General features: G+C 33.7%; 2 protein-coding genes across 2 annotated transcripts; one reads left to right on the top strand and one right to left on the bottom strand.

Moving 5' to 3' along the window:
* Positions 1–402: 402 nt before the first annotated feature.
* LOC107060981 (uncharacterized) lies at positions 403–1,057 on the bottom strand. Its single transcript, XM_015309623.1, has 2 exons — positions 645–1,057; positions 403–546 (listed from the first exon to the last, which is right to left on the bottom strand). The coding sequence occupies exons 1-2, from the start codon at positions 1,032–1,034 to the stop codon at positions 403–405; spliced, it is 534 nt and encodes a 177-aa protein (XP_015165109.1). The 5' UTR covers positions 1,035–1,057.
* An 11,294-nt stretch (positions 1,058–12,351) lies between these two features.
* On the top strand, positions 12,352–12,828 carry LOC107060980 (agamous-like MADS-box protein AGL62). Its single transcript, XM_015309622.1, has one exon. It carries the CDS (start codon positions 12,352–12,354, stop codon positions 12,826–12,828), a length of 477 nt encoding a protein of 158 aa, XP_015165108.1.
* The last annotated feature ends 1,581 nt before the right edge of the window (positions 12,829–14,409 follow it).

Below are 14,409 nucleotides of genomic sequence, written 5' to 3'. Positions count from 1 at the left end.
TAAGATCAAAGCTAACTCGACCCCATGGATATGAATTGAACACACTTTTTTTGGACGCCATCTTTAGCCAATGAGTTTCTATCTTCTTTTCTGCACTTTTTGAACACAATACACAATGCAAAAACCAAACCATACTAATAGCAAGCTTTTGCTTTTTGGTTAAGCATGGATCACTCATCTTTTCTATGAGTACAACAGCATTTGCAGATTGACCCACCAGATCAACCAAAATTTCACCTTCTTTTCCAATTTTCGCTAATTGTTGACTTAGAGGAGGTAGGGAATGACACCGAAGTCCAGTCATAATAGCGAATTCATTAATGCCAAAACAAATAGGCAAACCATTATAATCAATCCAAACCTCTTTCAACTACTAATATTATGTAGATATAATCTTACTTGTTATTTTGTCTGATAAATAGGATCAATATTTGTCTTGTAAGCAGGTGTTCCAGCCATCCATTTAATCATTCTTGGAATTGATTTTTCAGGTGAAGAATCCTTGGCCAATCGTTGAAGTGCCGGAATAGCTTCAAACGCCCAAGCCTACAATATAATATTAAAAATAGCTTAGTATAGATAATAAAGTCAAATAATAATTTAACTAAAAATTATAAAATAAAAACATCAATTTAATTACTTACGGCGAACGCCCACGAACATCCATGAAGATTATACTGAGATTTGGTTGAATATAGCTCTTTCAAAAAATAGCTAATGGTAAGATCAAAGCTAACTCGACCCCATGGATATGAATTGAACACACTTTTTTTGGACGCCATCTTTAGCCAATGAGTTTCTATCTTCTTTTCTGCACTTTCGTTGCTATTTTCATCACTTTTTTCTTCACCTGATAGGTCACTGTTATTCTTACTATTTTTTTCATCACTTTTTTCTTCTCCAGATGGTTGTCCACCGATACTTTGAAGTGTTGTGGTACCTCTTTTTCTAGCAGCAGTTAAGCTCTCAGCATTTTCTTTAGCATTTGGATTGGATGAAGATGTTCCAGTTCTCTTCCTCTTATATTGAAGCATTATAACTACACTAAAATAGTTAAAAGTTAGTAAATAGTAAGAAATTAACTGAATATGATCAACAAAAAAGGAGCAATAGTGGTACATTATAGATCAATAATTAAATTATTTGTCCTACAACTAATCAGTTGACCAACAATTAAACACAATTGTCTAACAACTGCAGTAGTTGTCCAAACAATTACTTAAGTTGTTGGCTGAAACAACTAAATTGAATTTCACTAAAACCCAGCTGAAGAATGGACACAAAATATTTTTTATACTTATCAAAAATGCTCTTTTGAGTTAATTTCAAGTTCAAACGGAATAAATATAATGTAAAAAACAAAAATATAATAGCAAGATGATGATGATTTTCTCTTTATTAAACCCTAATCTTATCCTTTGAAAATAGAAAAGAGAAGAAAAATTTACCTTGTATTAGAAGCTACTGATTGAAAAGAAAAACACAACAAAACTCAAAGAAGATTTGATGATTTTGAAGATGAAGAAGAAATATTTTTTTTGAAAAAAAAAGTCCCGTTCTTGGAGATTCCCCTGTAACTTCAGTTTTAAAAAGAAAATTGAATAAGTTAAAAGGTTTTTTCCATTCTTAATATGCTTCACAATTTAAAAATAAAAGCCTCCTAAGTTTTAAAAAATACTAATTTGGTCCAATATATTAATTAAGAGTTAATTAAATTGAGGAAGAGATGAAGAGGTCCCCACTTGTCCCTTTTTTTTAATTGGAGACTTGTGAGGCATTCTTACCTCATTTTTCCTTTTTTAGACCCTTATCCATATTTGTCCAAATCAACTTTGAGGACCGTTTCATTGTTGATACTTGTCCAAGGTAGCTTTGTGGACCGTTTCATTGTTAAAATTGTATTTTTTTGGGAAGTCATACTTTCAAAATGACATAATTTTAAATTTATGTCGTCATACCTTTCAAAATGACATCATTTTAAATTTAGCATAATTTTAAATTTATGTCGTCATACCTTTCAAAATGACATCATTTTAAATTTAGGTGTCATACCTTTCAAAATGACATCTTTTAAAAATTAATTGGTTATCTCAAATAAAATTATCTTTTTAAATTGGGTAGGCATACCCTTCAAAATGACACATTTTAAAGTTGATTTGTTATTTTAGATATTTTTCTTTTTAAAAAATGGTTTATCATTCCATTCAAAATGATTCTCTTTTGTAAGTTAAATTGTCATACCGTTCAAAATGACACTGTTTAATTTGTTATTCCATTCAAATTTCTTTTCTTTTCTTTTCGGGATGTTATTATTTCAAAATGTTGCATTGGTTCATCACCTTGTTCATTGTTCATACCAGGCCATGTTTGCATAATTTATGTTGCATTTATGTTACATTTGTTACTAACAATTGTGTTTTTAGATTGTGTTATATTCAAGTTGGGTCATCCACCTTTCAAAGAGACAAATTGGGTTGTCACATCCCTTCAAATGACATATTAAGTTCAGATTGGGTTGTCACATCCCTTCAAGTGACATATTAAGTTTAATATTGGGTTGTCATCTCTCTTCAAATGACATGTTAAATTCAAATTGGGTCGTCCGCCTTTCAAAGAGACATGTTGGGTTGTCATATCCCTTCAAGTGACATATTAGATTCAAAATTGGGTCGTCTGCCTTTCAAGAGACACGTTGGATTGTCACCTCGTTCAAAGTGACATATCACCTTCAAATTGGGTCGTCTGCCTTTAAGGAGACACGTTGACTTTTTGCTTCCCTCTAAGTGACATGTCAAGTTCAAGTTGATTCGTCTGCCTTCAAAGAGACATGTTGGGTTGTCACCTCGTTCAAAGTGACATGTTAAGTTTAATATTGGGTCGTTCGCCTTTAAAGAGACATGCTGGGTTGTCACCTCCCTCAAAGTGACATGTTAAGTTCAAGTTGGTTCATCCACCTTTAAAGAGACACGTTGGGCTGTCACCTCGTTCAAAGTGACATGTTAAGTTCAAGATTGGATCGTCCGCCTTTAAATAGACACATTGAGTTGTCGTCTCCCTCAAAGTGACATATTATATTCAAGTTGAGTCGTCCGCTTTTAAAGAGACACGTTGGGTTGTCACCTTCCTCTAAGTGGCATGTTAAGTTCAAGTTGGGTCGTCTGCCTTTAAAGAGACATATTGGATTGTTACCTCCCTCTAAGTGGCATGTTAAGTTCAAGTTGGGACGTCCACCTTTAAAGAGACATATTGGGTTGTCACTTCCCTCTAAGTGGCACGTTAAGTTCAAAATTGGGTCGTCTGCCTTTCAATAGACACGTTGGGTTGTCACTTCCCTCTAAGTGGCACGCTGAGTTCAAGTTGGGTCATCGCCTGCCTTTCAAAAGACAAGTTAAGTTGTCACCTCGTTCAAAGTGACATGTTATTCACATCGTCTTCCTCTCAAAGAGGTACACTACTTTCGCTGTGCAATTTTGGAAGTAGCATCGAAGGTATGTGAATGTTTTCAATTTACAATCAGTCCTTGCCTTTTGTTTATTATTTTCAGCCCCATCGATATGTGAATGTTTTCAATTTACAATCAGTCCTTGCCTTTTGTTTATTATTTTCAGCCCCGTTGGCGGATGTAGAGTATTGTTCGAAATCTCTACTAATGTCTTATATTGTTTTGTTCAAAGTTTATCAAACCAAATTTGTGTTCGTCAACTTTGTTTGACCAAGATCTCTTTCATCGATCCTAATCAAACAAAGGGGCAAGTCGTTGACACCAAATTTTGGTATGATATTTTTAAAGTTAATACTTGTAAGTATTTTATTTGTTAAATAGTTCAAAATACATGTTTTGCAATTTAAATGCAATTTGTTGATAATTATCCTTATTTCTCAAAATATTAGGATTTTTATCGGTTAATTTTGTTTACATTATTTTTATCACAATTAGTTGAATATGTTGTGATTAAATCATCATTTTTTGTTAAATTGCATTTTTACATGTCATTTATTTTTGCATTTATTAATATTCATTTTATTCATTACATTTTGTTAATATTCATTTGGTGTTTTTAGCACAGTCTAGAAATACATTTAAATATGGATAAGATTTAAATACACAGATATTTTATTAATCGGTGGTTTTAGCCTACGATTTTAAGGTAATGGTATTGTACTAAGACGGTTTTCAATTTTCTATTTAAACAATTGCTTGATCATTAAGTTAGTGGTGGTGGATATTTTTCCAATGGTGTGATTAATTCTTTTGTGTGTTACAACAAATAACTTTTTTCTCATGTACCTTTGGGTTCCATTAGCGGGTATGTTCCATTTTCATCTAGTCATGCTTCATCTCAAAGAAGCCAAAGTAGGCGGCCGTATGACTTGAAAATCACAACCTCTTTTACTGAAAGTAATTAAAAAAAAAATTTATAACTCTTGGTCGTCAATTGACGTACTGCAATTACAGACTAGTGCACACACGATCTCTCTTTATATATATATGTATATTATTTTTCTGTGTTTTAATTAATTAATTAATAGATTATGCTCAAATAAATATAATTAATAACATATAAAAATGTAATTTAATGAAAAATGATGGTTTAAACTAACTAAACAACATTTTATATTCAATGGACTGTGAAAAAAACATAATAATCAAAATTAACCAAAATTCAAAATAAAATGATAAAAATCATAATATTTTGAAAAATAAATACAATTATCGATAAATTATATTAAAATTGCAAAAAATATATTTTAATCTATTTAACTAATAAAAAGCTTAAAAATATTAACTTTAAAAAAGTCAGGTTAAAAATGGGTGTCAACAACTGTCCCTTTCTTTAGATAGAATCGATAAAAGAGATCGTGTACAAAGAAAATTGACGAATACAATAACTGAACACATGACCTTCAAATAGGAGTGTGCTTTGATTGTGGGGTGGAAGTTACTCTTCAACTCGCTTTCAAAAAATTCTACATTGTGTTGTGTCCTTGTTGATGTAGTTTGCATGCACTTGTGGCATAATCAAGAATGCATCCTCTTGGTTGTTCTAAAAAAAACTAAGATAAAACTCATTAATAGAGACAAAATTAATAAAAAGAGATAGGACAAGGCACAAGTACCCCCCCCCAGACTATGACCGAAATCACAGAGACACATCTTAACTAAATGAATGTCCTATTACCCCCCTGAATCCATTTTGTTTTTTGTAATTTTGTACACCTTTTTTGTAACACCTCAGATTCGAGAAAATGGAAAAATGCAGCTTTCCAGGATCTGGTGTCAGAACCAACGGAAACCACCAATGGACCGTGTGTTAGACCACAGAACGTAGGTGGGGTCTCGTTGTTGCGTTCCAGACTTAGGGATCTCTGATCTCACCCATGACCGACCAGTAGGGTCCGTGGTGGGACATACGAACCGTAGGTCTGGCTGTAGGTGAGGGTCGGTAGCTATTTAAAGGAAAATGGCTTTTGGGTCAACTTCAAACGATCATATCTTTTTGCAAAAGATGAATTAGGTGGCCATTGACTTATAAAATTAAAGATAATTGTATCATCTTTCCAACACCACCGAGTTTGCTAAAATCCAAGCTCGGAGTAAAAGGTTATGCTCGTTTTAGTGAAGCCCTGTCAGGCAGACCACGAACCACGACCAGTTTGACGGGCTGTGGTTCAAACGATGGCCCGTCAATCCCCCCGTGAGTGGCACTTCTTCAACTTTAAGTTGGGGTAGTTTTTGTCCTTTCCCTATGCATTGGGGAACTTAAACTACGTCGTTTGATGCCTAAACTACATCGTTTTACTCAGTCTAAGCCTACTAATCTAGTCAGACAACCCAAAACCCTCATTCTCCAAAAAATCATCCAAGTTTGAGCGAAAAGAAGAAAAAGAGGCGCAAGTTTCTTTCAAGAACAAACAGAACTGTTCTTTGAGGTTCAGTCCCGAAATCTAAAGGATTTCTCCGTAGATTTCGTCACCAAGTATGCGGGATTTCACTAGTGAAGTCCTTTCATCAATTAGGTCCCTAGAATTCAGTCACTTCCTTGATTCTTCATATCTTTTTTAGATCTAAGGTTTTTAAAACCTTTAAGATTCGTTGGGATTTTAGCTATGGCAGTATCCTTAATCAAAATAACATGTTTTCTTGGAAAGTTTGCATAATTCCCTATATAAAACTCAGAACCCTAGTTTGTGTAATTTCTCTTAGTTCATGAATTATACTTGCTAGGTTAGTAAAAAGAAAATCATGCTCCAGGGCTAGAATGTTACATTATCAGTATATAAATGTTGCATTCTAATATTGCATGTCAGTATCTTGAGCTATTCAGCATTTCAGTACAGTTTAGCTTCATGAATAATCAGTTGGGGGTAGACTTAGCACCGAGTTGGACTAGGGTTCAATGTCTCTTAAAGTCCTAGAACTACGTGCCAATGTAGGTTTATAAGTCCCCTCAGTTGGGCATCGGACTCCACGTTTAGCTCACATGATTTATGTCGATTAATAGTAGCTCCCACAATCAGACTCTTAGTGCTTTGACCAGGATTTTAGTATATATATTTCAGTATTCAGTTTAGCATGTACCTTCATGATTAGTACTTGGTCATTGCATTCAGTTAGTTCTTTTTTGTTACACTTTAGTATATATCTATTTCTTTGTTTAGATTATATCATTGCTCAGTTATGTATTATTCAACCTATATACTTTATTCAACTTAGTATCTATATCTTTCATGCTCAGTACATTCTAAGTACCGGTGCATATTTTTGCGCTACATCATTTTATGATGTAGGTTCAGGTACTCAACATCCAGATCACTCATTGATTGATTCTCGGTCCGTATTCAACAACTTCAGTGGTGAGTCCTCATATTCCGAGGACAACAGACATGCTTTTATTTTTGTCTTTATTTTTAGTTTCAGTCTTGTTAGAGTTAGTTGGGGGCTCCCAGCAACTCAATTCAGTTAGAGGCTTTTCAGAAATAGTAGTAGATCTAGCTTGAGTTGTTAAATGGTTGTTTGAGTTTTCACTAAACTCTTATGGTTTCATATTTTACATTCAGATTATTTGGCTTTTGTCCCCTCATCAAACATCTAATGATTTAGCTTCCGCATAGTTCATGTTTTACTTAGTTATTTTTAGTATGCTTATGATATGCTGGACTCATGGTTAGCTTGGGGTCACTCGTGATCCTATGTCCCGTGTTACGTCAAAGGGGTAGCCTCAGGTGTGACTTTTTGGCTTATGCCACATCCAAATATCTCCCACACGCTTCAACTGCGTGGAGTCACGTAGTGTGCCATATAAGACAAAAGATGTATAAAATTACAAAAAAAAAGAGTTCAGGAGGTTAAAAGGACCTTAGTTTAGTTAAGGTGTGTCTTTGGAATTTCGGTCATAGTATAAGGGGGTCTTGTGCCTTATCTCAAAAAAGATAGCATCCCTTACAAAACTTTTTGACATCTTCCTTGCATGTTTTTATGGATATGTTGTTTTCTTGGTGCTTCGAAGTCATTCTTACTTTGAAAATTATGCATGTCAACACTCTTCGTCGAATTATTGAATCTTGGTGTGAGTTCTTTGAAAAGACAAATAATATTCACTAGCAGGTTATGAGTTGGTGGCAAAATAATTGTCAGTCCATTTGATAGGACAAATAAAAATTCATTGGTAGGATATTTGGCAAAATAAATACATGTCCATCGGTAAAACATATGAGAATCCATTGAAAGGATATAAATGCATGTCCATTGATAGGACGATTGGGGATCCATTGATAGGATGATGTTGATCCATCGGTAGGAAATATGCTAATGATCCATAAGTAGAATATGTATGTCCATCGGTAGGACGAATGAAGATCTATTGGTAGAATGATGTTGATCCATCAGTAGGATAAATGATAATGATCCATTGATAGAATATAAATGCATGTTCATCGGTATGTTGTGACTTCCATGACCTTTGTATATTACCATGTATGGTATCAATGTGACTGGCGAATATCCTTCAAATGCCAACCTTTTGTCAGTTTATGGTATGAAAATGGATATATTGGCAAGTTGCACTTCAAATCCTCTATGGAATTTGATGCATCCTACGTATGTCCTTCAAACGGCTATAACACTGGAAAATGTCAATGGTTCTCTTTGACGAGATCAACATGTAATAGCCTTCTCAGCAATGGACATTATCACCTCTGATAATGTAATATAAATGGCAATACCACATTTGGTTATGGACATTACCACCTTCGATAATGAAATATGAATGAATATTATCATTTCTGGTAATGTAATATGATGAACATTATCACCTCCAATGATGTAATATGATTGACATTACCACTTAGGATAATGGACATTAACACCTCTAATAATATAATATAATGAACATTACCACTTTCAATAATGTAATATGATGAACATTATCACCTTCGATTATGGACATTATCACCTCTGATAATGTAATATGATTGACATTACCATCTTCGATAATGTACATTACCACCTCTAATAATGTAATATAAATGAACATTACCACATTCTATAATGTAATATGATGAACACTACCACCTCAGGTAATGTAATATGATTGACATTATCATCGCCGGTAATAGACATTACCACCTCCTATAAGGTAATATGATTGACATGACCACATTTGGTAATGGATATTACCATCTCTGGTAATGTCAATATTGACATTACCATCTCCGATAATGGGCATTCCACCTCCGATAATGTAATATGAATGCACATTACCACTTCCGATAATATAATGTGATGAACACTATCTCCTCTGGTAAATTAATATGATTGAACACTCCTGGCAATTCACACTACCTCCACCGGCAGTGATGTGCCCCACGAATATTCTTCAACGTCAGTCTCTTTTGACTTCAACGTGGAATAGATGAGGTACACATCTTTCACCTTTGAATTGATGCGACATATCAAATATCCTTTAATGCCAGCCTCTTTTGATTTCAACGTGGAATAAATTGGGTTAACACCTTTCACCTCTGCATTGATGCGACATATAAATATCCATCAACATCAGCCTCCTCCAATTTTAACGTGAAATAAATATGGTACACATCTTTCACCTTCGAATTGATGTGACTTATAATATCCTTCAAATGTCAGCTTCCAACGACTTCAACGTGGAATAGATAGGATCCACATCTTTCACCTATTGTAACGATCCGAACTGTCATTAATTAGGAGACTAAAAACGTCAGAAAATACTGGGGCCACTATCTCACCAAAACGGGATAGATGCCGCTAGGGCGGCAGTGCTCTAGCGGGATAAGTAGCCGCCAGAGGGGATGGGTGAGAGAGAATGTAAATAACGCAAAATCTGATGTTCTCCTTTTCGCCAAAACACCTAAATTAGACGAAAATCACCCCAGAAACCCTCCAAAAGCTGCTCTAGGCTTGGGAAAGAAGGAGGAAGAGATTTCTAGCATAAGGAGATCGATAACTTGTGGATTCTTGGCCAAATTCACTGTCTTGCCATCCAGAAAAACCAGAATTGGAGCTATAAATTCTGTGCAGTTGCTTGACGCCAGGTAGGCTAGGCTTTATTGATTGAGTAGTTATAAATCTATTATTCACTGCGTAGTATGTTGGAATTTGACAGTAGGATTCATGCGTAGGATTTCGTGCACCAATAAGAATAAAGAGTTGATTATGCGTATATTCCTAAGTGTTACATCAGACGTATACTATAGGAGAAAGCCCTATCTCGTGAACTAGGGTTTGGTAATGGTTGTGATTTCCTATTTTGTGTGATGTATGTTGACGGGTGGTTGTATGATATATATGCGCATAAGCAAAGTATAACAGTACTAACGAACCTAATGAATTGATTATGAATAATGCATGCCAGGAACTTGAGTAATTGACTGTATGATGTGAGTATTGTATGTTGTGAATGTGCTTGTGCTTGTGTTGTGATGCATTGGATCGGGTGCTACGTTTTGGCACACTAACTTGGATCGGGTGTCACATTCCGGCACATACATGGGATTGGGTGTCACGTCTGGCACACTAACTTGGATCGGGTACCACGTACTGGTACACTAACAGTTCGGGTGTGGGTTCCATTAGAGGGACATTGACTTGACATATAGATGTATTATTGAGAATGTGGAATGGTGCATTGAATCCTGACATGATAACTGGGTTGCACGTTATATATAGGCATATGTGTGAATTGCGATGTTGTAAGTTAATTGGAGATATTTGTTTGTGTAATGAATTGTGAATGGTAGAGTCCCAAATCAGATTGTGTCATGGTAAGGGTAAACTAGGGGACTTGGTGCTATTCTTGTTGACTAGAATGTGGTCCGGTTTATTTATTGTTGAGGTTTGGGGTGTTGTTTAGTAATAGTGTTTATAGTTGGGTTTTTCTCGTGAAGGGATAGTACTATAAAACGAATAGTAAGCCTCGATAGGCGTGGTGTGGGGATTATAAGCGAAGTGGAGACGGGAATGAAGTAAGGGGTTATAGGTAAGTATGCTAATAATATTTGGAATGGTAAGGGTAGGGAAAATATAAAGGTGGAGGAATGAACAGTCTTATTGCATGTTTCGCTAGTTGATTTCTCATATTATGTGGTGGGTATTTGGGTTGACCGATGATGCCTACCAGTAGTATGGTTGTACCGATTCTACTCTTGCTATGCCTTTTGGCATAGTCTGGTTGCAGGATCAGTGATGTTTCAGAGGTGAAGGTGAAGACAATTTTACAGCAGCTTCCATTTTCCTTCCACATAGTGGGAGTTGTGTCTTTTCAGTATTATGTTTTTACTTTGTACTCTTAGTAGCTCCTGTAACTGTTTAGACTAGATCCCTGGGGTGTTAATTACTTTATAAGTCTTAACTTTGAATTGTTAAAACTCTTAATTTATAAAAATCTCCATGAATTTGTTTTCATCTTAGCTTCCTCAAGTCTTTCGCATGTTTTTAAAATGGTTGGGAACCGAGGGTTCTCCTACTTAGGCGTTAGAGTAGGTGCCTGCACGGCCCGGTGGTTAGGTCGTGACACCTCTGAATCGATGTGACTTATTAAAATATCCTTCAATGTTTTCCTCCTCCAACTTCAACGTGGAATAGATAAGGTGTACATCTTTCACCTCCGAATTGATGCGACTTATAAATATCCTTCAAACATCATCATCCTCCCTCTTCAACGTGGAATATATATTATAACTTTGGAAAGTTGCACTTCAAATACTCTCTAGTATTTTACGTGTCTTACGGATGCCCTTCAGACGCCTTTGATGTTGGTACCATGACGGCCTCCTGGGCAACTAATTATGCAATGGTTCTTTTGACAAATGAAAATGCAATGATGTCCATTGTAATGAGGTGGATGACTCGCAATTGTTCATTGTAACAAGGTGGATGACTCGATGATTGTCAAATTGTAATGAGGTGAAAAACTCAATGATTATTCAACTGCAACGAGGTGGCTGACTCGATGATTGTCCAACTAAAACGAGGTGGCTAATCACGTTTTTGAAAGTGTCATCCTCTCGATGCTTTCACCTGTTCATGTATTCGAAAAAGAACGATTAGTAGGCACAATGTCGCCTTAGCTAGAGACTTAGTCATGAAATCTTAAGAAAAGATAATTTAAAAGAGTGTTAGATTTTTAAGTAAGAGAAAATTGTAAATTTTATTAAAGAAGTAAAGACAATGATGTTAGATTTCATAATAACAAATTAAATAAGATAACAATGGTGAATTTTGTTAGTGACATGGGATCTACAGTTAAATCTAATAATTTTTAAAATAAAAATATTAGGTTTGGAATAAAGGACCAAAATGAACATCTTTTGTTATACATTAAAGACCATTTCAATCAAGTAAAATATATTAAGAACCAAAACGAGCACTTTTATTATATATTAAGAACCATTTCAATCAAGTATATTAAGGAATGACCATGAAGGACCATTTTGATAATTTTATCATCCTTTTAACATAAAATAATTCGACATCCTTTTTGTATATTTTTCATACTTCCAAATTCCAATTACTATATAATCACAATTCATAAGTCAAACCTCACAAAATACTGGTGAACCTTCCTTCTATTAGAATGGATTAGAGTCTATATATACACACAAAATTTAGGTAACTATCAATTTTCAATAGGAAAGTACCAATTTTCAATAGGTAATTACCAATTTTCAATAGGTAACTACCAATGTTTATACTTAAACGGTATGTGATTTTCTCCCTATAAATAAACACTGACATCAAACCTAAAAAGCATCCCAAATTTCAAAGAAAAATCTACTTTTTAAAGAAGAACAAAAACATAGAGGAGATTAAGGAGAATGGGCACAGGAAAAAAGAAAATAGAGATCGAGAAAATTACAAAGAAAAGTTCTAGAATGGTGACATTCTCCAAAAGAAGGAAAGGACTTTTCAAGAAAAATGAAGAACTTGAATCCTTGACTGGTTCTCAAGTTGCCTCTGTTGTTCTTTCACCCAGTGGAAAGACTTGTACTTACGGAGACGTTAACACTGCTATCAACAGGCATTTTTCGAACATTGATTGCATGAAACAATCAACATCAGGGATATATTTTCATGATTCCGATTCTGATGTTGTTGTTTCTAGTGGATCCTCAGAGTTCAGATCATCATTGACTCCGAGAAGGAAAAGTCTCCGTGATTGGGTGGAGGATATAGATGTTGAACAATGTCAAAATTTGAATCAACTCTTATTGTTGAAGAAGCAATTGGAAGGAACTAAACAGAAGATTGTTTCCATTGAAGATTCTAAGTCCTTTCGAGCTTTGTTTGCGTAGCCTATTCCAATAGAATAGGTGATCTAAACATAATGTAGGAGCATATTTTTTAAAAATCCAATTGTACTATTGTTAATACAGTTCAGTATGTATTAACAAATAAACTATTAGAAGTTTCCTCCTTTATATGTTTTTATTATTTAGATTTACCATATGAATGATCATCAAGTGAATTTCTTAAATAAACTATTTTGTTATTATATTTTAAAAATTGATGTTTTATTTGTGTATTTTATTTGTTTTCATTAAGCATTTTCACTTTTATGTAGTTCATTTAAAAAGTGCTATGTATATGTAGGGTAACATATATTCTGAAAAATTAGTTTATGTATGTTCATGATATGAATGTATATTGATATGGACATTATGATTATTGAGAAAAGTACTATACGAGTTATATACTCATATATGTGCATGTTCGCAACGAATTTTCGTAAACGTCAAAAATTAACTGCAAGCAAAATAAATAAATGTGATTTTTATTTATGAATCTTGTGAGTACAATTATGTTGTTCTCTGATTCTTCTCTCCTAAACTTTAGTACATATTTATATCAAATGGTTATCAAAGCTAAAATTCTGTCATATATGGTAATAAAAATAAAGTAACACTTAAAAGCATAATTAATCAAATAAAATATATTATTCATGTAAAAAATCCTTCATTTTAGCTCCCCTTCTCATTCATAACAAATGAACAGGTTGAGTTGGATTTTTCAAATACCAAACCAAATCATTATTATCGGATTTTAAAATCTATAAACCAAATCAAACTGATAAAACTTGGATTTTTTAACCTCGATTTTTTTCGGGTCCTTCCGATAAAGTATCAAACATATAATTAACTTGTACTTTAAATATATCTTTAGTCCTACCAAAATACAATCATCTAAGGTCTTTTAAAAGAAAATAACACAAAATATGAGATTAGTGATGACAAAAAATAACAAAAAATAATAATGAAATTGCATATAACAAATATTGGAAATTAATAGGTCATAAAAACTAATCATAATTCAAAGTACTAGATCATGCAAAAATAAGTCTAATAAGTAGTAATTACATGACTTTCTTTATTGATTTCTCACCCAATATCCTATACTCACATTGGATCCTCACTACATCTGAATTAGGTTATTTATTTTAATTACCTAAACCAATGTAAAATTAAAGAACAACTCTTCAATATTATTGTCATTCTTAGTATTGAATTGATTTTTTATTAGCATTAGTACTGATTTGATTTTGATTCGAGCTTTATTAGAGTTACGAATATCTACGGATTATAATCTTTATTGGACCATTAAAAATTCTAAAGTTTCAAACATGAAATAATATGTTAAAAGATTAAAACTATGAAAAATATAAGAAATGTTTATAAATTATATCAAAGTAATTTATATATATAATATCGGATTGTTTTGGTCTCGGACTAACTTTTTTTAGTTAAAACCAAACCAACCCAAGTACAGTCTGTATACCAAACCAACCCAAGTATAATCAGAATTTTTTTATTTAATACCAAACCAAGTCAAATCAAATCACTAGTCAAATTTTGTTTTTCAATTTGCTGTTTGATTCA

This window comes from Solanum tuberosum, unplaced genomic scaffold, assembly GCF_000226075.1.
Source record: "Solanum tuberosum cultivar DM 1-3 516 R44 unplaced genomic scaffold, SolTub_3.0 scf00111, whole genome shotgun sequence".
Taxonomy (NCBI): domain Eukaryota; kingdom Viridiplantae; phylum Streptophyta; class Magnoliopsida; order Solanales; family Solanaceae; genus Solanum; species Solanum tuberosum.
The sequence above is the reverse complement of the archived record's forward strand: the minus strand, read 5'-3'. Positions and strand labels throughout refer to the sequence as shown.